The sequence below is a fragment of the Cololabis saira genome, chromosome 21 (genome assembly GCF_033807715.1).
Source record: "Cololabis saira isolate AMF1-May2022 chromosome 21, fColSai1.1, whole genome shotgun sequence".
NCBI lineage: Eukaryota > Metazoa > Chordata > Actinopteri > Beloniformes > Belonidae > Cololabis > Cololabis saira.
This window is the reverse complement of record NC_084607.1, coordinates 7,707,640-7,734,221: the sequence shown is the minus strand read 5'-3', so window position 1 is coordinate 7,734,221 and position 26,582 is coordinate 7,707,640. Positions and strand designations below refer to the sequence as shown.

At 37.6% G+C, this 26,582-nt stretch overlaps 3 protein-coding genes across 3 annotated transcripts; all 3 read left to right on the top strand.

Annotated features, from left to right (window-relative positions):
• Positions 1-7,250: 7,250 nt before the first annotated feature.
• LOC133422651 (zinc finger protein OZF-like) lies at positions 7,251-11,216 on the top strand. Its single transcript, XM_061712673.1, has 2 exons — positions 7,251-7,655; positions 9,816-11,216. Exons 1-2 carry the CDS (start codon positions 7,484-7,486, stop codon positions 10,916-10,918), a joined length of 1,275 nt encoding a protein of 424 aa, XP_061568657.1. The 5' UTR covers positions 7,251-7,483; the 3' UTR covers positions 10,919-11,216.
• A 1,752-nt stretch (positions 11,217-12,968) lies between these two features.
• LOC133422645 (zinc finger protein 501-like) lies at positions 12,969-18,627 on the top strand. The gene is made up of 2 exons (XM_061712669.1): positions 12,969-13,371; positions 16,662-18,627. The coding sequence occupies exons 1-2, from the start codon at positions 13,200-13,202 to the stop codon at positions 17,858-17,860; spliced, it is 1,371 nt and encodes a 456-aa protein (XP_061568653.1). The 5' UTR covers positions 12,969-13,199; the 3' UTR covers positions 17,861-18,627.
• A 3,910-nt stretch (positions 18,628-22,537) lies between these two features.
• Positions 22,538-26,441, top strand: LOC133422656 (zinc finger protein OZF-like). Its single transcript, XM_061712678.1, has 2 exons — positions 22,538-22,785; positions 25,050-26,441. The coding sequence occupies exons 1-2, from the start codon at positions 22,614-22,616 to the stop codon at positions 26,063-26,065; spliced, it is 1,188 nt and encodes a 395-aa protein (XP_061568662.1). The 5' UTR covers positions 22,538-22,613; the 3' UTR covers positions 26,066-26,441.
• Positions 26,442-26,582: the final 141 nt, after the last annotated feature.

The following is a 26,582-nucleotide window of genomic DNA, read 5'->3' as shown; positions in this document are numbered from 1 at the left end:
GTCGCCTGGCCTGGGCATCCGGGGCTTTAGCCCCGGACGGTTTTTCTTTAGCCCCGGATAATTCAACTTCAGAAGAAAAAAAATCATAACTGTACACGAGTCACTAAAGAAGTTGCAGTGAATGCAACAGGGGATGACGTCGAGACACCAAGACCAATCAGAGAGATGGATTGCGTCAGTAGGGTTGCCACCCCTTGCCACCCGTCCCGTAAAATACGGAATTGTCCTTTATTTGAGAAAAAAATGTTGCGTCCCGTATTGAACTAATACGGGACGCGATTTGTCCCGTATTTTCATTAACGCCCAATACACACTGTCTGTCACACACACATCAACACTAAATTTAACAATAATGAACAAAATAAAACACAGTAAACATTAAGGCCAGCAAAATCTTTGTGTCGGGACAACAGGACCTGCTGTGTCTGTGCCCAGATCTTTCTATGTGTGTGCCAGACAGCCGGGAGGACTCGGGCTTCACCTCCAGGTAGGGCTTGGGAATTGGGAATTAAAAGTTCCGTATTGAACCAATACGGACATATATTATGCCAGGCCTGGTTCTCGTGGGTGCATAAGCAAGCATTGCACCCTCAGTTTGTGTTTGCGTGCTCAGTTGAAAAGACGAAAAGAAAACTGCGCCCGCGTTAAAGGAGCTTGAGGCCGGATTGAGGCAGAATTTATGAAAAAAATTCGTATACGTTTTAAGTTTTCTAGTAATAATGTCAGATTAAGCGTTCCAAACCCAAAAGAATGAGCCCTCTAGTGTATCTCTCCTTTGCCTTGAACAGGCTGTGTGCTGCAAAATGTGCTGCAATTCGGGCCCAAATTTCTCGCGCTGGGCTGCGGATGTGACTTCACATGACGTAAGTCAATAAATCAATCAATAAACAATTCCATCATCAAAATTATAACAAATAAAGGTTCAACATATCTTGCTTTGCCTGTAATAAGACTAGGTAATATATTAGTTTCACCTTTTAAGTTGAATTATTGAAATAAATTAACTTTTACACCATATTCTAGTTGAATTATTGAAATAATTTAACTTTTACACCATATTCTAGTTGAATTATTGAAATAAGTTAACTTTTTTCTTTAAACAGACTTAATCTGTTTTTTTTTTTTTATAGATGTGTGACGGAGAGCAACTCCTGGACAGAAACGGCAGCAGAAAAAAAAAAAGTTAAAATTTACTGAATAAATCTTAAAATGACGCATGTGATGTGCATTTTTTGGGGAAATATGAGTCCTGATATAGTGTGTAGTAGGGCTGCACGATTAATCCTTAAAAAAAATCGCGATCTCGATTCATGCTTGAACGCGATCTCATTTCCAAATGACGACGATTTAAATTTTTTTTTTTTTTTTTTTTTTGGTTGCATAAAAGATGGTTGCATAAAAAAAGGACTAGGCCTATGTTCTAGGTTGTTGTAGTCCTGTCATGGTCAACTGTCATGTTGTCATGTTTGTTATATTTTGTTAATGATTGTGGATTACATTTGGAGAAACATCTACCTTTCTCATCACCTGACACATATTGCACATAAATATTGTTAAAATTGTTAAAATTATTTAAAGACAAGAGAGATGTTTATTGTTTTTATGTTCAATGTCAGCTATTACAGCAAAAAGCAGCCAGAGGAATAATTTGTTGCCTCAGAACTACAGGATCTGTTACAAGTCCCCTTTCTGAAAGGGTGTTCAACTCAGGGAGGAACATTCATTCATTCATTCATTATCTTACCCGCTTTATCCCTTGCGGGGTCACGGGGGTCTGCTGGAGCCTATCCCAGCTTATTTTAGGTGAGAGGCAGGGGTTACAGGGAGGAACAAATATTGTTAAATTGTTATTATTGTTTAAATTATTTAAAGACAAGAGAGATGTTTATTGTTTTTATGTTCAATGTCAGCTGTTACAAAGTTGATGCCAGTCTTTTATCAGGCACCATCATATTTTTTGTAACGTTTACCTTTTGTATCGGCAGCTTCTTAATAGCAGCAAAAGGCAATGGGGGGTTCATCCCAGCCAGAGGAATCATTTGTTGCCTCAGAACTACAGGATCTGTTACAAGTCCCCTTTCTGAAAGGGTGTTCAACTCAGGGAGGAACAAATATTGTTCAAAATTGTTATTATTGTTTAAATTATTCAAAGGTTTGTGTAAAGAAGACGAGAGATGTTTATTGTTATTATATTTTTGTTCAGCTGTTGCAAAGTTAAAGCAATAAGTGCAATAAATGTTATATTGGAAAAAAATCGTGAGAGAATCGTGATCTCAATTCTAAGCAAAAAAATCGTGATTCTCATTTTGTCCAGAATCGTGCAGCCCTAGTGTGTAGGCATCATCAATCAACTTTTTCACATGGTGTGGTGTTTAAAGAAAAAAAGCAAAAATCGCAAATCATGTAACCTAACATTTAAAACAAAAAATAAATGAGGGGTAATATAATATGACTTGGCTTCAGTCAAAATATTGACTTTTTTTGCTTTAATTCCTGTGTTATCTATAAGTGAATCATCCTGTTTCTATCAATATAATATGTTTTATTCTGGTACATTTTGGCAGTGTTTGGCTGTAGACAAGACGCAATAAGGCTCAAGAAAGCATTGAGCTTTTTTCCCCAGGTAGGATCCCATAGGCTTCCCTATAAGGGTGTGGGCTCAGCCCCCAATGTTCTCAGTCCCAAGAAACACCCCTGTTGGATCATAGTACTACTCTGGTTGCATGAGATACGCCCCCTGGTTTCATATTTCAAATCTGTTCATAATTTTTATTAATATTCATATGTATTGAGGGGTATTTCATATACAATATTAGCATTTTAGCTCAATAGCTTCCAGGTAATTTGGTCAATTGACTCAAAATCAGTGTTGGATCGTAGTACCACTCTGGCTGCATAAGATACGCCCCCTGGTTTCATATTTCAAACCTTGTCATAATTCTTATTTTTTTTTATATGTATAGAGGTGTATTTCATATACAATATTAGCCTTTTAGCGCAATAGTTTCAAAGGAATTTGGTTTATTGACTCAAAATCAGTGTTGGATCATAGTACTACTCTGGCTGCATAAGATACGCCTCTTTATTTTTTATTTCAAATATGTTCATAATTTTTGTATACATTATGATATTTATTAAATATAGCTTGTTAGCTCCTAATCAACTCTAAACACAGTATCTATGCTTATATCTCACATCTCATTTTGAAAACATGAAGTCAGGACAGCTTCAGCCCTTTTCTGCGTGCCTGTGTTTACTGTAAAGTCTGTAATACGTGCGCATTTGAAATGTTCGCTCAGAGCCGCTCAGAGCCGCCCTGGACCCATGAGAGGTTTACCCAGAGCGAATGTCTGTCGAATATCCAACGAATATCCAACGTAAAGCTAACTTCACCGCGGTCAATAAAACTCGTATTTTGTTCAACTTTTAGCTATGTCTCAAATTAATTATTTAACGCATTACAAATAAACCCCCTCCATTAATTATATCAGGGTTTAATTATCCACAACAACGTCCTCACCAATTATTCCTTACTGTGCTTAACACAGCTCACTAATAAACTTAATTAGGTAGTTACGTGCAAACATAACTCATGCACCTTCATTTTTTTAAAGTTTCACTTACTGTCACAACTGTAGCTCGGGTATTACTGAAAGGTCGTAAGCGATGTTTTCTCTGGCGTTGGTGGTCGGTCAAAATGTTTGACTCTCACTGGAGGCGTGGCATTTTTTTTAATTTCCGGGCCTCACGCAGGAGGTAGGCCTGAGACGAGAGGCCTGCACAGGGAGAGGCCTGACGCCAGAGGTCTGCAGCCAGACCCCTCTCAATATACCTGGGAAACAGTTAGGCACCAAATATAATATATTTAATTTTCTCAGATGGCAAAAATAAGAACTTTATTGATCCCACATAGGAGTAATTCATATTATATCAGCTATAGTGAACAAGGTAGCGCCGAAAAACAATATATATCAACAAAGCATATTTTACATAAACATATTTTTAAAATTTCAAGTAACAAAATAACATATTTGAACAATTTTTCTGATTTTTTCAGTTATTTTATTGTCTGAAAAATGGTTCAAATATGTTATTTTGTTACTTGAAAAAAATAATATTTGTTTTGTTGATGAGAAAATATGTTTCTCTATTTTTATATATTATATATCCCCCCTCACAAAATATATATATATATATATATATATATATATATATATATATATATATATATATATATATATATATATATATATATATATATATATATATATACACACTGTATATATACACTGTATATATATATATACAGTATATACCATATATATATATATATATATATATATATATATATATATATATATATATATATATATATATATATATATATATATATGTGTGTTTTTTGGCGCTACCTTGTTCTCTATAGCTGATACAACATGAATTACTCCTATGTGGGATCAATAAAGTTCTTATTTTTGCCATCTAAGAAAATTAAATATATTATATTTGGTGCTAACTGTTTCCCAACTATATTAGTGCGTGTGTGAATGAATAAATGAGACGTAAAACATACATTTCTTTGTAGAAAGGCGCTTTATGAAAATAAGTCAATTTACTTGTATTAGTTTACAGCGCAGTCTTGCCACATCCAATATGGCGGCGACGTTGACGTATTGCAGCAGCTTGATGGGGCATCTACATAGTTTCACCCATAGACATATACGTATGCGTATGTCTATGGTTTCACCTGCTTGGATAGTACGCTGAGCATGGTTGGTTTACATCGCACGCATGTGCAGTGCAACCAGCAAATTATCATAACATTGTTCGACAATTACAAATATTTGTCAGTTATGATTCTAACTTTTAAAAATGTGATATGAACCTATTAACCTGACATTTTAAACACTGTTATTATAAATAATTTAACTTTATGCAACTTTTTCAAATATGACCATGTATTACGTCCAGGGGAGTTTTTACCTGCCCGTGTTTAAGGTAGAGTAGCTCTGGATGAAGGAGTGAAGGTAGAGGGAGTGTAGCTCTGGATGAAGGAGTGAAGGTAGAGGGAGAGTAGCTCTGGATGAAGGGGTGAAGGTAGAGTAGCTCTGGATGAAGGAGTGAAGGTAGAGGGAGAGTAGCTCTGGATGAAGGGGTGAAGGTAGAGTAGCTCTGGATGAAGGAGTGAAAGTAGAGGGAGTGTAGCTCTGGATGAAGGAGTGAAGGTAGAGGGAGAGTAGCTCTGGATGAAGGAGTGAAGGTAGAGGGAGAGTAGCTCTGGATGAAGGAGTGAAGGTAGAGGGAGAGTAGCTCTGGATGAAGGAGTGAAGGTAGAGGGAGTGTAGCTCTGGATGAAGGAGTGAAAGTAGAGGGAGTGTAGCTCTGGATGAAGGAGTGAAGGTAGAGGGAGAGTAGCTCTGGATGAAGGAGTGAAGGTAGAGGGAGTGTAGCTCTGGATGAAGGAGTGAAAGTAGAGGGAGTGTAGCTCTGGATGAAGGAGTGAAGGTAGAGGGAGTGTAGCTCTGGATGAAGGAGTGAAGGTAGAGGGAGTGTAGCTCTGGATGAAGGAGTGAAGGTAGAGTAGCTCTGGATGAAGGAGTGAAAGTAGAGGGAGAGTAGCTCTGGATGAAGGAGTGAAGGTAGAGGGAGAGTAGCTCTGGATGAAGGAGTGAAGGTAGAGGGAGAGTAGCTCTGGATGAAGGAGTGAAGGTAGAGGGAGAGTAGCACTGGATGAAGGAGTGAAGGTAGGAAGGAGCCGTTGGGGTAATTGTTTGGTAAGCCGGAGCTTTGAACTTGGTGCTGCGACTGGAAGCCAGAGCAGGGAGATTAGCAGCGGGTTGGTTGAAGACCAGACGTGCGTCTGCATTTTGGAGGAGGTCCAGGGTCCTGATGGCCAGTCAGGATTTCAGCATGTCCTGAAACTGGCAAGGGCAGATGGAAGATGGTGGAAGCCAGGATTCTCCAGGGGCTCGGAGAGAGAAGGGTAGACAGACTCATCGCGTCGACAGAGAGTCGTCTACCCATTGATGACTGTATGTGACGTGAGATTTGTTTAATTTCACTGTGATCACATGATTGTAACATGCTCATCCTGCCATTATTGTCTGATCACTGATAAATACTTGATTGTGACATCACTGTTTTCTGCTCGTTTCCAGTCTAAACTGTATGATGGCAGCCAAAATGATCGTAAGTTGTGTGGGCTCAGTGAGCGAAGGTGAGATGGCGACAAGCGGCGAGTCGTCTACACGTCCAGACACCAGAACAGAGGGTACAAGGGTTCAAGGCAGCAAAGGGGAAGATCACTTCCTGTCCTGGGAAAGAAAGTCTCCAGCGGTGAGTTTCATTTCAAACAAATCTGGTCCTCCTTTTGCCCTCTGCGGTATTTTAACAGCATCTCACCCAGATGCAGCCGCCTGGTGGAGGCCGTTTGCAGCCGGCTCCGCTGACTCCATCCTGCCGCCACACACATGCGAGGATCATGAAGACCCGCTGGTCCCTCATCATCCCTCATATATATATATATATATATATATATATATATATATATATATATATATATATATATATATATATATATATATATATATATATATATATATATATATATATATATATATATATATATATATATTCACAGATAGGGCTGAGCAATATATCACTATTACACCAATATAGTGATATGAGAATAGATATTGGCTGTGATGGATATCTTAATGTGTTATAGTGTTGTCTTTTCCTGGATTTAAATACTGTTTCATATTAAAGGAATGCAATTTTCTGAACATAGCAAACTGTTCGTTGAAAATTTCCTCAATCATTTCAGTCATTGTAGCTTCTGTGGCCGACTCAACCTTAAAAAGACACACACACACACACACAGAACAAAACACGGCTTTAATAAGATATTTAAACATGGGGATGTCTGGCACAGTGAAATTGAAATTGAATTGCAAGAACTGAATTTGAATTGTGAGAACTGAATGTAGATTCAGTTTTTCAATGCAATGATTCAAATTAAACAATGCAAATTCAAATTATGTGATTCAGATTCAGTTTTTTAATGCAATTATTCAAGTTGAGCAATTCAAATTCAAATATAAATTATTCAAATTCAGTTTCTAGTGGCACATATTTCTGCCCATATTCTTTTACTAATTATCCTGAAGTTACACACTCCGGTAAAGCAGGTGGCGGTATGCACCTAATAACGTTGGTTGTGATCCGCCAATAGACCTAGAGAAGAAGAAGAAACCAGTGATGAAAAAATGTTGTATGCATTTTGTTCCAATTATTTTCGTTGGTAGTACATTTAATACTTAAAATAACAGCGAGAAGGAACTATCCGTAGAACTGTGAGCTCTACCGGAACTTCAGATTGTAACACCCGGCGGAAGAGCGGAAGTTTTGAACGAACGGAACACCTGAGCAGTGATTCCTTTGAGGGCGGTTCTGTTGTTTACTTCCTTTTTTCTCTTCAACAATGTCTAAAGTTAATCATCTGAGAGAGTTTATCGGTCAGCGACTAACAGCAGCTGCTGTAGAAATATTCTCAGAGTTTGAAAAAACCATCTTGGAGTATGAAGAAGAGCTGGACCGTCAGCGCAGACTGTTGGACCTCGCCTGGAAACCTGAAATCAGACTAAACAGAATCGGTACGTAACTCTGTAAAGATGAATGAATGAACACATGAGTATGACTCCTACAGGATCCCTTTATTTAGAGTTTATTTGGAGTTAAAAGCCGTGGTGATGAAGCAAACGAACTAAATGGGACGCTCCCCAGCTCAACCAGCTGCTGATGTGGATTAGGAAACACCCCGCGGTTGAATTGGTTTAATATTCGACATTCAACACCCATAAAACTTGTGATACATACCACCGATTTTGGTCATATTGCTTGTGATGTGTTCATGGTCATCTAGACTATATATCACAACAGAGTAATTATTATAAAATCATCTTATGGGCTGATTTAATGGGGTTTTATGAATTCAACACCCATAAAACTTGTGATACATAACACCGATTGTTTTATGGGTGTTGAATTCATTAAACCTCATTAAATCAGCCCATATGATTTTTAAATCAGCCCATATATATGCCAATATATATGATTTTTAAATCAGCCCATATTTTAAATAATTACTGTTTTGTGATATATAGTCTAGATGACCATGAACACATCACAAGTGGTTTGACCAAAATCAGTGGTATGTATCACAAGTGTGGTTTTATGAATTCAACACCCATAAAACTTGTGATACATACCACTGATTTTGGTCAAACCATTTGTGATGTGTTCATGGTCATCTAGACTATATATCACAAAACAGTAATTATTAAAAAATCATATATATGGGCTGATTTAATGTGGTTTAATGAATTCAACACCCATAAAACTTGTGATACATACCACTGATTTTGGTCATATTGCTTGTGATGTGTTCATGGTCATCTAGAGTCTAGATTCTAGACTATATATCACAAGACTGTAATTATTATAAAATCATACTATGGGCTGATGTATACCATGAACACATCACAAGTGGTTTGACCAAAATCAGTGGTATGTATCACAAGTTATATGGGTGTTGAATTCATAAAACCACATTAAATCTGGGTGTTGAAATCATAAAACCACATTAAATCAGCCCACAAGATGATTTTATAATAATTACTCTCTTGTGATATATAGTCTAGATGACCATGAACACATCACAAGCAATATGACCAAAATCGGTAGTATATATCACAAGTTAAATGGATGTCTTTGAATGTTGAATATCCAATATCCAATATCAAACCAATTCAACCGCGGTTGAGCATCGTTGGAGGATGTTCATATAGGAGTTCATATGCCGTACTTGTAGTTGGATGAAGGGGAAGACCGAAGGTTCAGGCAGACCCGGCCCTAACCAATTTGGCGCCCTAGGCAAGATTTTAGGTGGCGCCCCTCTTGCATCGCAGTAAATTCCACTGCTGGTGTATATACTCACAAGAAACTGAATAGCTTTATCTTGGACATTCTTTTATTTAAAGAAAGCAATTGCTCAATCAAAATACTTTTAGAATTAGAAAGAAATACAAAAAAATATGAAATGAATATATGAAAAATACAATATAGATAGCTTACATAAAGTATAAGATTTAAATACCCACAAAATAAAGTGTAAACAAGTGACATAAAATAAATTATAAATACAATAAACTAATAAATAATATAATAAATAAATAAGGCACTGCACACAAAAAGATATTAAAAAAACCAGTATTGTCAAAAAAATTACAAGTATTTAAATAAAAAGGGGGAAAAAGGGGGATCTTAGAAAGACCTGAGGTGGAGGCGACAGGAGGAGTGCTTGATGTAGTTGGCCCAAGATCTGCAGGGGTTGGACTGATAAACCTCAACAGTTCACTATACTGTACATGTATAATATACAATGTACTTTTTCTGATATGCAAATTATATAAGATTAAATTTTATTGTCATTACAATGAAATGCTGGGGGGGGGGGGGGGCGGCATCTAAGGAAAGTGTCATCATTATTATTATTATTATTATTCCTATTTAATAGGCTTTGCTATGCAAAGTTTTGCTATGCACTAGTTTTAAGAATAGTGGAAGTTAATTTTTTTCTTCCCCCATTTGTGGCGCCCCTGGATGGATGGCGCCCTTAGCATTTGCCTATACTGCCTATGCCACGGGCCGGCTCTGGGTTCAGGACACATTTTAAACCTCACAAATACAACCAATCAACACTGGGAAGCAGTTTTGACTTGTTAAAATCCTTGTGTCCCTTTTTGTAATTCCAGACCTCCCACAAGAAAATGTTTGTAAGGTGGAGGAGTACGGGGTTTTCAGTGACCAGCACCTCGATAACCTGGAGAGGAGCTGCAGCCCGGACCAGGAGGAACCAGGGAATCCACAGACTATAAAACTGGAGGAAGACTTCAGCGGTCAGGAGATGAAGCAGGAGGACGTAGAGGTGGATGTCTTATTGGTCAATCTCGCTGATGGGAAATTTGAAAATGGTGAACCAGGACCAAACTGTGACCAGCTGCTGTTGCACACTTCTCCTGAAGCTCAAAACAAAGATGAGGAAAGAACTGAAAGTTTACGCTCAGACTCCAGTAAAACTGCAGATCTGGAGCCAATGAGACGACACGGTGACCACGAAGACTCTGCTGTCCCGTCAGACAGCAACTGTAAATCAAAACTGACCAGCACCCACACGGGGAAGAAGGCATTTTCTTGCAGAACTTGCAACACCTGCAACAAAACCTTTAATCAATTATCAGCTCTTAAACAGCACATAACCACACACATGGGCGAGAAGCCCTACATCTGCAAAACATGTGGAAAAAGTTACACGCAACGTTGGAACCTGGTGATTCACTCGAGGACCCACACAGGCGAAAGGCCGTACCTGTGCAACACCTGTGGCAAAACCTTTAATAATTTATCAGCTCTTAAACAGCACAAAATCATGCACACGGGCGAGAAGCCCTACATCTGCAAAACATGTGGAAAAAGTTACAGTCTACGTTGCAACCTGGTGATTCACTCAAGGACCCACACCGGAGAAAGGCCGTACCTGTGCAACACCTGCAACAAAACCTTTAATAAATTATCAGCTCTTAAACAGCACAAAACCACGCACACGGAAGAGAAGCCCTACGTCTGCAAAACATGTGGAAAAAGTTACAAGCGAAGTTCCATCCTTTGGGTTCACTCGAAGACCCACACCGGAGAAAGGCCGTACCAGTGCAACACCTGTGGCAAAACCTTTATTCAATCATCACATCTTAAAAGCCACATAACCACGCAGACGTGCAGGCGGTATTTGTGCAGGACGTGCAACAAAGGTTTTAGCCGCAGAATTGATTTACTGAGTCACATGAAAATTCACCCATAGGAGAAGTCTGGTGATTCGTGATGAATGAAGCTCATGTTGTCCTCCGGGGGCAGCTGTCCACTCCTGTCTGACCCACAGAAGAAGAGACGAAGAAGTCCAACCACCACCTGCTGTGGCTGATGAGCCTAATCCCCTCCCCACAAGGGTTGCACGTTCAACCCGGATTTATGCTTCTCCATCAACTTGACGCAGAGGGAACGATGTGGTTGTGTAATTTTATTATAGTTCTGCATTGAGTTGTTTGAATCCCTGCTCCTTTTTATAATCGCATTATTTGTTGTTGGTAACTTGCCGGCTCCACGGTGCAAATAAAGAACTGTTAGTATGTGCTGAAGTTTCTTTAAACGTGTCGGTTTATTTCGTAAACGAAAGCCTTTCTCACACGTCCTTTTTCCCATCTCTTACTTCGTCTCTCTTTGTAAAATTAATCTCCAGCTCCATGTTGTTAAACTCTCTCTATCTGCTCCGTTCAGAGGTTAGTCCAAGTTTGATATTTTTACATGTTCAGTTTTTACAACGTTCCTCTGAAAAACATGAAGAAACTGCAGAGAACCGAGGACAAAAGAAGAAACGCAACCATTAACAAATCAGAAACAGAACAGCCAACCATCTGTCACCATTTTATAAACTTTAATGTTTGCAGCATTCAACAAAAAACCTTGACAATTTCAGAAGTCAGTCAGATACGGTTTGCTTTTATTTCCCCTTATTTTTTTTTACTATTATTTTACCTTATTTTCTCATTATTTCATTTTATTTGCTATTTACTGTACAATTATGTCTTATGTCTCAGCGGTTCCCAATTTTGTCAACAACGGATGACAATTAATTAGATTAGATTGAAATTAGAATCAGTCAATCAATCATTAATTAGAATCAGGTGTGTGATTATGAAGGGAAATAACTAAAACATGCAGGACAGTGTGCCCTGCCTGCCCCGAGGATAAAGATAGATAAAACCATAACATGTTTAAATATTTAAAACCATAGCATGGTTTATATTAAATGTGTTTCTCTTTCATGTGCGTGGGCCCGGAGAACAACCAGGCGACATACCTGCCAAGAATCTGTCCCCTCTGGGTAGTAAAGCTGCAAAAATAAATAGTATATATAAATAAACCAGATCCTGTTTTGGCTACTTACTCCAGTTCTTCTTGTTATTTATGTCATTTATAACAAGAACAATTAAAGATATTCCCTGAGTTTTTTTTCAATGGGATCTCATCTGTTCCAATCATGTAATTAACAATCATTTCAAATGGATAATCAAACTATATTTATCTATAGTTTAACAAGGAATGAGACAAAGCTTCGAAGTTTTCAAGAAAAACAAAGCACATTTATTAATACAAAAAGAAAAACAATACACACATGATAAACAAATATATACAAAATAAAAACAAACTATATACAAATTATAAAAAACTATACATTTATATACAAAACCTTATTTTTCTTTGTCTTTTCCTGTCCTTCCAGTCTACCACCAGTGTGGGACAACGGTGTAAAAGAGAGACATTTTTTTATAGCATACAGAAGTCAATTAACGTGAAGGTTTTCAAAGGAAAGTGTAGGAGAGAGGAAGCAATCATTTCTAGATTAAGATTAGGTCATACTAGTTTAAAATCAACTCTGTATTTAATGTCAAAGGCTGTGTCTGATAAATGTGATGAGTGTGATGTCATAGAGAGTGTAGAGCATGTGATTCTTAAATGTGGCAAGTATGAGGTAGAAAGGAACGCTTTAAGAGACAGGATGTACGAGCTGGGAAGGGAATGGAGATTAGTCGGGTTATTAGGGAGGAGTGAGATGATGAGGGATTGTTATAAGGAAATCCTTGTCTTTCTCAAAGATGCAGGGATAGATAATAGGATATAAATGTGGTTATCTTATTTTATTTATGCATTTCCTTTTTTTGCCCCTTTTAAGTTAGATTGTAACCTTATGTACTAATTATCCTGAAGTTACACACTCCGGTACAGCAGGTGGCGGTATAACCTAATAACGTTGGTTGTGATCCGCCATTAAACCTAGAGAAGAAGAAGAAGAAACCAGTGATGAAAAAATGTTGTATGCATTTTGTTCTAATTATTTTCGTTGGTAAATTAAATACTTAAAATAACAGCGAGAAGGAACTATCCGTAGAACCGTGAGCTCTACCGGAACTCTAGATTGTAACACCGGCGGAAGAGCGGTGGTTTTGAGCGAACACGTAATACTTGAGCAGAGATTCCTTTGAGGAGGACGGTTCTGTTGTTTACTTTCTTTTTCCTCTTCAACAATGTCTAAAGTTAATCACCTGAGAGAGTTTATCGGTCAGCGACTAACAGCAGCTGCTGTAGAAATATTCTCAGTTTTTGAAAAAAACATCTTGGAGTATGAAGAAGAGCTGGACCGTCAGCGCAGACTGTTGGACCTCGCCTGGAAACCTGAAATCAGACTAAACAGAATCGGTACGTAACTCTGTAAAGTTGAATTGTTCCGCCATGCGGTGAACTAGTAACGTTCCTAGTCTGACCGTTTTCTGAGACAGACCCGTGCAGCTCCGGCGACGTTAACAGTTACCATGCCAACGGGGCTGGAAAACGCAGCATGAAAACAGTTACAAGTTGTCTCTCAAACGGAGCTTGGTAAATCTTTGTCTGTAAGTAATGACATGTTATATTGTTAAGTATATTATGATTTGTAGTGTACAATCTTACTTACAGTTCAAGTTTGGTTGTTATTTCTTAACGTAGTTTGTCACCTTTATCGTTTTATCGTGACAGCGCACTGTTTTTATTTGTCCACCAGAGGGCGCCAGTTAGTCCGTCACAGCCGATTTAGCTGGCTTTATTTATCTGTTTAATAGTAATAGTTTAATAGTTAAGTAATAGCGTTAGAAAAAGTGACATTAATGTTATTACTGCTTATGTTTGTTTCCATTTTACTATGTAAATATGTTTGTGTGAAAAGCATCCAGATATAACAGACATTATTTGTAGTAATGTTTATCTTTGTTTATTTGTTTGCAGTCTTACAAAAAATAACTGACTGAACTGGAGAGAAATACAAGAAATAAAACTGAGGACCAAAAGAGAAGAAATCCTCAAACAAAATAATTTCTTCAACCTCTCCTTTTCTTCAGAATGTTAGCTATCTGTCTAGTTGTACAAGCTGAAACGTACTGCGAGGACAGAATATGAATGAATGAACACATGAGTATGACTCCTACAGGATCCCTTTATTTAGAGTTTATTTGGAGTTAAAAGCCGTGGTGATGAAGCAAACAAACTAAATGGGACGCTCCCCAGCTCAACCAGCTGCTGATGTGGATTAGGAAACATCCCTAACTAACTTGTTGTTCTGTTTACTTAGTGCTGCCTTTCATGGTCTATTCAGACTCTGGACCATATTGTTATTTCATGCGTTACACTTAATCATTTATTTTGTAGAAAAGATGCAGATAACAGTGGCTCCGTGTAAGATATGAGATGACACTGACAAAAAACCCGATGATGAGCATCGTTGGAGGATGTTCATATAGGAGTTCATATGCAGTACTTGTAGTTGGATGAAACGGAAGACCGAAGGTTCAGGCAGACCCGGTGTCGTGCCAAAAAGTGATTGCCTGCCAGAATCTGATTTCTGGCCGCGGGAGCGCGCACAGCAGCCCGTTGAGCGATAGCGTTAAAACGTCAGATTTTCAGATTATGAAGCTCAAGAATGAAATCAAGTCATATTTAGGCAGAAACAACCTTTCATTAACTGTATTTGGCCTTCAATCAATTTTTGGCAGGTGAAAATGCCTATTTTGTGTTGTAATGGTCCTTTAAAAGAGTTAAAAGCAATCATGTGAGCTCTAGTGTTTATATTATGAAGCTCAAGAATGAGATCAAATCATATTTAGGTAGAAACAACCTTTCATTAACTGTATTTGGCCTTCAATCAATTTTTGGCAGGTAAAAAGACCCAATTTTCAGAGGAGAAATCAGATTCTGTCAGGCAATCACTTTTTGGCACGACACCGGCCCTAACCAATTTGGCGCCCTAGGCAAGATTTTAGGTGGCGCCCCTCTTGCATCGCAGTAAATTCCACTGCTGGTGTATATACTCACAAGAAACTGAATAGCTTTATCTTGGACATTCTTTTATTTAAAGAAAGCAATTGCTCAATCAAAATACTTTTAGAATTAGAAAGAAATACAAAAAAATATTAAATGAATATATGAAAAATACAATATAGATAGCTTACATAAAGTATAAGATTTAAATACCCACAAAATAAAGTGTAAACAAGTGACATAAAATAAATTATAAATACAATAAACAAATAAATAATATAATAAATAAATAAGGCACTGCACACAAAAAGATATTAAAGAAACCAGTATTGTCAAAAAAATTACAAGTATTTAAATAAAAAGGGGGAAAAAAGGGGATCTTAGAAAGACCTGAGGTGGAGGCGACAGGAGGAGTGCTTGATGTAGTTGGCCCAAGATCTGCAGGGGTTGGACTGAGAAACCTCAACAGTGCATCTGAAGAGAGAAGAGGAATATATGACACCAGTCTAATAATAAATATATGATACATAATATGATTTCAAGATTAAAATGAAATGAAAAATCTAAGAGATACATGCATGATGTTCACTATAGTGTACATGTATAATATACAATGTACTTTTTCTGATATGCAAATTATATAAGATTCAATTTTATTGTCATTACAACGAAATGCTGATTAGCAGAATGCAAAGAAGTAGTAAACTGCAGTATAATACAGAATGCGGGAATACTAAGTTATGCTATAACATCAAAGATGTGGACTTTAACACTGATGTAAAGTTTAACACTATAAACACACTTTAGACAATATGAACTGTAACACAACATACAGCTAGGCTCACAACTATAATAAAAGGGTGGAAAAGGAATAACATTTTGATTATTACAAGCTAAGAAAACGTGAGCTAACCAGATGTCAATAAAAATGTACAAAATAAACACATTTTAGATTATAACACCTGCTGAATAGATCTGCTATTTACATATTTCCCTGAGGAAAGTAAGGTGGGAGTAGTTACATTACTGTTTTCCATAACAGCTTAGGCCCTTCCATAACATTAACTGACGTCAAAACGAACAATTAACGCTAGCTATTTATTGATTAGCAAACCATGTTATGCTAATAGTTAACGACGTTATCATCGTTCTGCAACAGACAAATAATGTCATGACTCATGACATCATCCTTATTGTAAGGTTACCTCTGTCTTTGTCTCTTTTTTCCTCCTCTTCTTTTCTTCTTTTCCTCCCCTGGGCGCCAGAGAGTTTAGGACGTTTTGACATTTTGTTTACGAGCTTGCCTTTGTGTCACATCAAAAAAAGCCCCGCCTCCCCCAGGTAGCAGGTACAGTCAAATTAGTCGGGGGGGGGGTGTTTAAGGAAAGTGTCATCATTATTATTATTATTCCTATTTAATAGGCTTTGCTATGCAGTTAAATTGATGTGGGCTCATTATCTTCATATTAAGACATAATACCAACTAGTTTTAAGAATAGTGGAAATTAATTTTTTTCTTCCCCCATTTGTGGCGCCCCCTGGATGGACGGCGCCCTTAGCATTTGCCTATACTGCCTATGCCACGGGCCGGCTCTGGGTTCAGGACACATTTTAAACCTCACAAATACAACCAATCAACACTGGGAAGCAGTTTTGACTTGTTAAAATCCTTATCTTTGTGTCCCTTTTTGTAATTCCAGACCTCCCACAAGAAAATGTTTGTAAGGTGGAGGAGTACGGGGTTTTCAGTGACCAGCACCTCGATAACCTGGAGAGGAGCTGCAGCCCGGACCAGGAGGAATCAGGGAATCCACAGACTACAGAACTGGAGGAAGACTCCAGCGGTCAGGAGAGGAAGCAGGAGGACGTAGAGGTGGATGTCTCATTGGTCAATCTCGCTGATGTGAAAGTTGAAAATGGTGAACCAGGACCAAACTGTGACCAGCTGCTGTTGCATACTTCTCCTGAAGCTCAAAACAAAGATGAGGAAAGAACTGAAAGTTTACGCTCAGACTCCAGTAAAACTGCAGATCTGGAGCCAATGAGACAACACGGTGACCACGAAGACACTGCTGTCCCGTCAGTCGGCAACTGTAAATCGAAACTGACCAGCACCCACACGGGGAAGAAGGCATTTTCTTGCAGAACTTGCAGGAAAGAGTTCAGTAAAAGTAGTATTTTAGTGGAACACATGAAGATCCACACTGGCGAAAGGCCGTACCTGTGTAACACCTGCGGAAAATGGTTTAGAAAATCCTCAACAGTCGAGAAGCATAAAATGATCCACATGGGCAAAAAGCCCTACGTCTGTACAGCATGTGGAAAAAGTTACAGGTATAATTCCAGCCTGCTGGTTCACTCGAGGACCCACATTGGCAAAAAGCCGTACCTGTGCAACACCTGTGGCAAAACCTTTACTAATTCATCAAATCTGAAACGCCACATAACCACACACATGGGCGAGAAGCCCTACATCTGCAAAACATGTGGAAAAAGTTACAGTCTACGTTCCACCCTGTGGATTCACTCAAGGACCCACACAGGCGAAAGGCCGTACCTGTGCAACACCTGCAACAAAACCTTTACTACTTTATCACATCTTAAAACTCACATAACCACACACATGGAAGAGAAGCCCTACGTCTGCAAAACATGTGGAAAAAGTTACAAGCGAAGTTCCATCCTGGTGATTCACTCGAGGACCCACACCGGAGAAAGGCCGTACCTGTGCAACACCTGTGGCAAAACCTTTACTCAATCAGCACATCTTAAAACCCACATAACCACGCAGACGTGCAGGCGGTATTTGTGCAGGACGTGCAACAAAGGTTTTAGCCGCAGAATTGATTTACTGAGTCACATGAAAGTTCACCTGGAGAAGAAGTCTGGTGACTCGTGACAAATAAAGCTCATGTTGTCCTCCGGGGGCAGCTGTCCACTCCTGTCTGACCCACAGAAGAAGAGACGAAGAAGTCCGACCACCACCTGCTGTGGCTGATGAGCCTAATCCCCTCCCCACAAGGGTTGCAGGTTCATCCCGGATTTATGCTTCTCCATCAACTTGACGCAGAGGGAACGATGTGGTTTTGTTTTTTATAATCGTATTATTTGTTGCTGTTGGTAACTTGCCGTCTCCACGGTGCAAATAAAGAACTGTTAGTATGTGCTGAAGTTTCATTAAACGTGTCGGTTTATTTCGTTAATCTACAAAGCCTCTCTCACACGTCCTTTTTCCCGTCTCTTACTTCGTCTCTCTTTGTAAAGTTAATCTGCAGCTCCATGTTGTTAAACTCTCTCCATCTGCTCCGTTCAGAGGTTAGTCCAAGTTTGATATTTTTACATGTTCAGTTTTTACAACGTTCCTCTGAAAAACATGAAGAAACTGCAGAGAAACGAGGACAGAAGAAGAAACGGAACCATTAACAAATCAGAAAACAGAACAGCCAACCATTTGTCACCATTTTATAAACTTTAATGTTTGCAACATTCAACAAAAAACCTTGACAATTTCAGAAGTCAGTGCAGTCAGATACGGTTTGCTTTTAGTTCCCCTTATTTTTTTTTACTATTATTTTACCTTCTTTTCTCATTATTTCATTTTATTTGCTATTTACTGTACAATTATGTCTTGCTGCTTTTAATGTCGATATAAAGCACTTTGAATCACCTTGTGTTGAATTGTGCTATATTAATAAATTTGCCTTGCCTTTAAAATGCCTTTATTTAGAAAACAAGAACATTTGGTTTGCATTTGAATGAGGAAATGAGTGATGTGGGATACACATCACGATACTTGAGTCACAATACGATATAGCGTATCCAAATTTTGCAGTATACTGCTATGTTATACATAGTTCGCTGAAAACTGTAAAAGTCTTTAGGCATCTTAAAATCTGAGCTGCACGTATATCAGATAATCGTGATAATTCATGGGAAAAACTGAGTCAAAGCAATATCATGAGCTCAGTTTTTCTTTTCGTTAATCCTTTTATGATTCTACACATTTACCATAATGTTAAATTTAAAATTTAGACCAGTATCTAATTTAAACATATACTGAATTATTTTATTTTTTTAACCACACACTTGCAATAAATAATGGTGTGCATTCATGTCCATTTATGGGAAGAATAAACCCAAACCTTTGATTTAAGCTTTAAAAGGTGCAGTTTAACCACTAAAGTTTACCACTAAAATTTTCTAAATCTTAACAGGCTTTACTCTCCAATATGTTATGTCCACAACTTTTTTCCACACATAGAAATACTCTGGAACAATGGGCATATCACTATAAACAACAGAAGTGTATATAAAGAGAGCTGGTTTGAGAGGGACATAATCTTTGTGGTGGCCTTGTTTGACGATAATGGAAATCTTTATAGTTATGAAGACTTCTTAAAAGCTAAAACCTTTCCAGTCAAATACAGAGAGTTTGCTTACATTGTAAAGGCTATTCCCATTGGTATGATTAAATTAATAAAATGTAATTTAAGTTATTATAAAGTTGTTGTTCAGACACCTTCTTTAAAGGTCGAAGGGATTGGCATAAAAGACAGAAAATGTAAAAACAAACATATAAAGAAATCATTACAGGGACATAAGATTTTGCCCAGAGGGAAGTGTTTTTGGGATTCACAGTTGGTCGGTATAAACTGGTGCAAGACATGGCTGTGTCCCTCTCAATTTTGTATTTCAAATAAAATTAGAGAGGTTCATTTGAAAATTTTGCATTGTATTTACTTTTGTAACAAGTTAATTTCTAGGTTTGATGAAGTGGATGAAATGTGCATTTTTTTTGTGTAGATGAGCCAGAGAAGATTTGTTTTGTGTTGGCCCATCGTCAACTGTATTTTGGAGGAAACAGGGAAAAATGTATCTGTGATAAAACTGGACTGTCCATCAAAATCACACCCAAAGATATTGAAATTGATGACAAACCAATATGCTTTATAACAAATCTTATGCTTCTGATGGGTAAATTTCATATTCATAAGATTAAGTTACGTTGATATATTTACAGTGGAATTAAACTTTTATATAAACACTTTAAAGCTAATGTCAAATAAGAAAAGTGAACGAACACTGCTGTACTTCAATAACTTACTTTCAGTAACTCCAGAATAAGGAGATATTTTGTGCTTTATTTTAATTTATATGTTTTCTTGTGTTTTTATATATGTTTTATCCAATAGTAAATATCTACACTGAGAAAGATTTTATTTTACATACAAAATAAATGTCTGTATGCTGGCAGGCTATCAATAAAGTTTGGAAAAAAAGAGTTTGTGGTTAGTTTGGGATCTTTATGTCCTCTAGTGGTCAAATCTTGGAAACTGCAGCTTTAAATGTGTTTTGTATATCTATATATTTCAGATCAAAATCATGTTAATTGATCCTCATTCCATTTCCTGTGTTCCCTCTGGTCGTACCATCTGAAGTTTACCTTCCCTCTGACTTAACTTACTTTTTTATTTTAATGCCAAACGGTGACTCATGAGTCCTGCATGTGCACGTCAATGATAAATCCACTTTCTGGAAGAGCTGAAGTAAACTAAGTTGGATATTTAAATGTTTTAATGTCTCAAAGACTTATCATGTGTATTATTTTGAAGCCCATTGCAATAAAAGTTTCTTAACAACATAAATGTTTTATGACAAATAATAAAGTACACATGAATTAAAAAATATTTTTCTTTTATTTATTGATATTAATAATCAGAGGCTTATCGTTTAAATTGCGTCATCGGAAAAAATAAAACTCTGTTTAAACCTTCTTGCTTGTGTTGTTTTCTCAAGTTGCTTTGGATAAAAGCGTAAAATGACTAAAGTAGTAGTAAACCAGTGATGAAAAAAATGTTGTATGCATTTTGTTCTAATTATTTTCATGGGTATGTCATTACCCGATGTGAGTCGCACCCGATTTGAGTCACACATGCGCAGTCGCTTGGACAAACTACAGTTACGTTGCCAGACTTGATAGACAAGATCTAAACACACACTTGTTTTGATATACACTTCTCACAATAAGTTAGGGATATTATTATTTACATGATTGCTTTTCCTATTTGGTCTGAATTTTAATGAAATAAGTAAAAGTTCCCTTTGATATATTACTAATGATGAATGAGAAGAAACACCATTTTCATTAGTTTAATATTACCCCAAAAATGTAGACAATAAAAATAATATATAGAGATAGAGAGAGATGCATAGATATGTTCATATTTTTTCAGTTGGGAATGGTATAAACTAACACATTTTTAACATTACATTACAATCATTTTACATTCATAATGCAACTGCGCATGTGTGACTCAAATCGGGTAGCGACTCACATCGGGTAATGACAGGGTAAATTAAATACTGTCACTGCGAGTAGGAACTATCCGTAGAACCGTGAGCTCTCAGCAGGTACTTTTGTATTGGAAACTATTGTATAATCATAACTTTACCCCCCACAATAGTCTAATATGGAACAATCGATATATCACAGTCAGAAACAAGTCGTTGTACAACAAGAACTGGATGGAAAAGGATATTTGGTCTGTCCTTCACTTAGTTGACAGTGGTGGTGATTTGTTATCATACGAGAACTTTTGCCTTAAATATGACCTAGGCTGCAACCGTACGACATTTAAATCTATCAACAAGGCCATCCCCAAATCTATTTTGATTTTAATAAAGGGTATTATTGTAACTAACCCTGCTCCTATTAGCCCTCTTTTTCCACAACTTTTGGTTGGTGGCTGTGACTTTAACGACGGTAAAATTCCAAACAAATCAATTAGAAATATGTTTAATTTAATTTCATACCCCTTGGTATCCTATAGAAATTCAATCTTACAATTTTACCCCAAACATATCATCACCATGTTACGAACAAAATATTTAAAATTTCCAATCGCTCCCAAAGCAAAAGAACTCAATTTTAAAACCTTAAATAGTGTATATATCCATCCAGTGATCTGTTGCGACAACGATTTGGTATTGAAACTAATAACTGTATGTTCTGTGATGGATGTGAAACTACTGATCATTTATTTTTTGATTGTATGTATTCTAAAACCCTTTGGCAGGATGTACATGACTGGCTTCACCCAAAGGTTTTTGACCTGCAGGACTTCTCACGTGAAGCTATTATTTTTGGACTTTCAATGGACAATAACATCGATGATTTCCTTATCAATAATATTATAATTCTAGGTAAATTCCACATCCACAAATCTAAGTATATGAAGGTGAAACCTCGTTTTTGTGTATTCCACAACGAATTCCTCCATTTTTTTAAAGCCCTTAAACTCATGACAAAAAGAAATGCAATACAACTTTGGAACACAATTGAAGAATATAATTTATTGGATAAGCCCTAACCCCTTAAGTTATTTTCCTTTTTTTATTTTATTTCTTTTCCTTCTGTTCTCTCTTTATGCACTTTTTCCCTGATACATGTTGAAAAAAAAAGGGACGCCTTGTTGTTTGTATATGAATATATTTTCAATAAAGAAAAAAAAAAAAAAGAACCGTGAGCTCTACCGGAACTCCAGATTGTAACACCGGCGGAAGAGCGGAAGTTTTGCGCGAACGGATCACGTGAGCAGAGATTCCTTTGTGGGGGACGGTTCTGTTGTTTACTTTCTTTTTTCTCTTCAACAATGTCTAAAGTTAATCATCTGAGAGAGTTTATCGGTCAGCGACTAACAGCAGCTGCTGTAGAAATATTCTCAGAGTTTGAAAAAACCATCTTGGAGTATGAAGAAGAGCTGGACCGTCAGCGCAGACTGTTGGACCTCGCCTGGAAACCTGAAATAAAACTAAACAGAATCGGTATGTAACTCTGTAAAGATGAATGAATGAACACATCAGTATGACTCCTACAGGATCCCTTTATTTAGAGCAGGGGTGTCAAACTCATTTCACATCGTGGGCCACATACGGCCTCGGTAGATGTCAAGTGGGCCGGACCATTAAAATTATACCATACATGCTATATAATATATGCATAGAAGTCGCACTCAAAATATCATGTCTTTGCTTTGTTTTGGTGTAAAAAAGCGCAAGAATATGTTGAAGAAAAATGTTGAAATTTAATGAACATTCCTTTTATAAAAGATTTCATGGAACACCTCATATTTCCTTAGACAAATGTGCAATTTTTTTTTAAGTTTAGTTTAGTTTATTTTCGGTCATGACACAAAAAAATAAATAAAAAAACAAAGGATAAAACTGACAACAAGAAAACGTTCAACTGTTCAAAGAAAACATAACAAAAAAGTTTCCAGTATACAAATAAACAAATAACATCTAGACCGAAAAAGGTGTAGGCTGAAGCAAAGCTTATTATTTGCCTACCCTCAAAAAGATTAATTAAATTAATAAAATAAAAGCAAAAAGTAAGAGAAATACTGCCGGTAAACAAATTGCCTCTGTGGGGATAACAAAAATTCCTCAAAAAAATAAAAAAGATTTTTAAAATAAAGGTGCAGTCTACATGTTACCTTCATCCTTAAAAAAATCAAAGCAAATCACCAATTAAACAAATACCCAAATCAACATCAAGCCACTCATTAATTGAATATAAGGAAATCATCCTTCTTTTCAATGTTTTTTTTAAATAAAGTTAAAGTTCTACATAATTTCAAATCTATATCTAATTTATTCCATACATCCACCGCTGCCACTGTAGTGCATCTCAGTTTAGTGTTGGTTCTGATTGTTGATTTTCTGTATATGCTCTCGCCTCTGAGGTTGTAATGGCTTTGTCTTAAATTGAACATATTTTGGATACAGTCTGGCAGCATGTTATTGTTGATTTTGAACATGAGCTGTGCAGTTTTGAAGTCCACCAGTTCATTGAATTTACTTTTATCATTCACATATATGCATTGCAACTGATCCCACTGATTGTGCAAAGGCACAAAACTTTAACAATGAATTGTTATTGAAAAATATAGTAATGCACTTTAAGATTAAATGAGATTTATAAAGAAGCAGATGGCACATTGATACCGCTGTTGTCTTCTACTCTGATCAAAACAGTGCGCCCCCTAGCGGATAATACATGAAATGCATCTTATTAAAAATTTTAATTCCATGTCTTTTATGCATTTTTTCACTTTTAAATTATCCCGCGGGCCTGATCGAACCTCCTTGGGGGCCGTATGTTTGACACCCCTGATTTAGAGTTTATTTGGAGTTAAAAGCCGTGGTGATGAAGCAAACAAACTAAAGGAAACTTAGGAAACATCCTGAACTAACTTGTTCTGTTTACTTGTTGCTGCCTTTCATGGTAGATTCAGACTCTGGACTAGGAATGGGCGATATTTTACCGTTCACGATATACAGTCAAAAAAATTCTCCACGGTAAGAATTTGTCATCTCGCGCTAAAAACGATAAATTCCCGTTGATGATGGAAGGAAGGAAGAAATGAGCAAGAAAGAAAGAGAAAGAAATAAATGAGCCTGAAAGAAAGAAAGAAAGAAATGAGCCAGAAAGAAAGAAAGAAAGAAAGAAAGAAAGAAAGAAAGAAAGAAAGAAAGAAAGAAATGAGCCAGAAAGAAAGAAAGAAATAGAAATGAGCCAGAAAGAAAGAAAGAAATAGAAATGAGCCAGAAAGAAAGAAAGAAAGAAAGAAAGAAAGAAAGAAAGAAAGAAAGAAAGAAAGAAAGAAAGAAAGAAAGAAAGAAAGAAAGAAAGAAAGAAAGAAAGAAAGAAAGAAAGAAAGAAAGAGAAAGAAAGAAAAAGGATACATTCCTTTTTGCAGTTTTATCATCATTTTTATCGTTATCGGGATAAATGCCAGAAATTATCGTGATACATTTTTTAGTCCATACCGCCCATCCCTATTCTGGACCATGTTCTTATTTCATGCTTTACACTTAATCATGAGATGACACTGGCAAAAAACCCCGATGATAATCATCGTTGGAGGATGTTTATATAGGAGTTCATATGCAGTACTTGTAGTTGGATGAAGGGAAGACCGAAGGTTCAGGACCAACTTTAAACCTCACAAATACAACCAAACAATCAAAACTGCACTTTTGACTTGTTAAAATCCTTATCTTTTTGTCCCTTTTTGCAATTCCAGACCTCCCAGAAGAAAATGTTTGTATGGTGGACGAGGACGGGGTTTTCAGTGACCAGCACCTCGATAACCTGGAGAGGAGCTGCAGCCCGGACCAGGAGGAACCAGGGAATCCACAGACTACAGAACTGGAGGAAGACTCCAGCGGTCAGGAGATGAAGCAGGAGGACGTAGAGGTGGATGTCTCATTGGTCAATCTCGCTGATGTGAAAGTTGAAAATGGTGAACCCGGACCAAACTTTGACCAGCTGCTGTTTCACACTTCTCCTGAATCTCAAAACAAAGATGAGCAAGGAACTGAAAGTTTACACTTAGACTCCAGTAAAACTGCAGGTCTGGAGCCAATGAGACGACACGGTGACCACGAAGACACTGCTGTCCCGTCAGACAGCAACTGTAAATCAGAGCTGACCAGCACCCAAATATTGTTTAGAAATTCATCAACATTCACAAAGCAGAAAATGATCCACATGGGTGGAAAGCCCTACGTCTGCAAAACATGTGGAAAAAGTTACAGGCAACGTTGCGGCCTGGTGGTTCACTCAAGGACCCACACCGGAGAAAGGCCATACCTGTGCAACACCTGCAACAAAACCTTTACTCAATTATCACATCTTAAACGCCACATAACCTCGCACACGGGCGAGAAGCCCTACGTCTGCAAAACATGTGGAAAAAGTTACGGGCGACGTTCCACCCTGCTGGTTCATTCAAGGACCCACACCGGCGAAAAGCCGTTCCTGTGCAACACCTGCGGAAAAACCTTTACTAACTTGTCACATCTTAAAAGCCACATAACCACGCACACGGGCGAGAAGCCCTACATCTGCAAAACATGTGGAAAAAGTTACACAGATCGTTCCAACCTGGTGATTCACTCAAGGACCCACACCGGAGAAAGGCCCTACCTGTGCAACACCTGCGGCAAAAGCTTTACTAAATCAACACATCTTAAACGCCACATAACCACGCACACGAGAGATGCCGTATTTGTGCAAGACGTGCAACAAAGGTTTTAGCTGCAAATATAATTTGCTGAGTCACATGAAAAATCACCAGGAGGAGAAGTCTGGTGATTTGTGATAAATGGAGCTCATGTTGTCCTCCGGGGGCAGCTGTCCACTCCTGTCTGACCCACAGAAGAAGAGACGAAGAAATCCAACCACCACCTGCTGTGGCTGATGAGCCTAATCCCCTCCCCACAAGGGTTAGAAGTTCAACCCGGATTTATGCTTCTCCATCAACTTGACGCAAAGGGAACTATGTGGTTCTGTAATTTTTTTAAAGTTCTGCATTGAAGTTGTTTGAATCTCTGCTCCTTTTTAAAATCGTATTATTTGTTGCTGTTGGTAACTTGCCGTCTCCACGGTGCAAATAAAGAGCTGTTAGTATGTGTTGAAGTTTCTTTAAACGTGTCAGTTTATTTCGTTCATCTACAAAGCCTCTCTCACACGTCCTTTTTCCCGTTTCTTTCTTCATCTCTCTTTGTAAAGTTAATCTCCAGCTCCATGTTGTTAAAATCTCCATCTGCTCCGT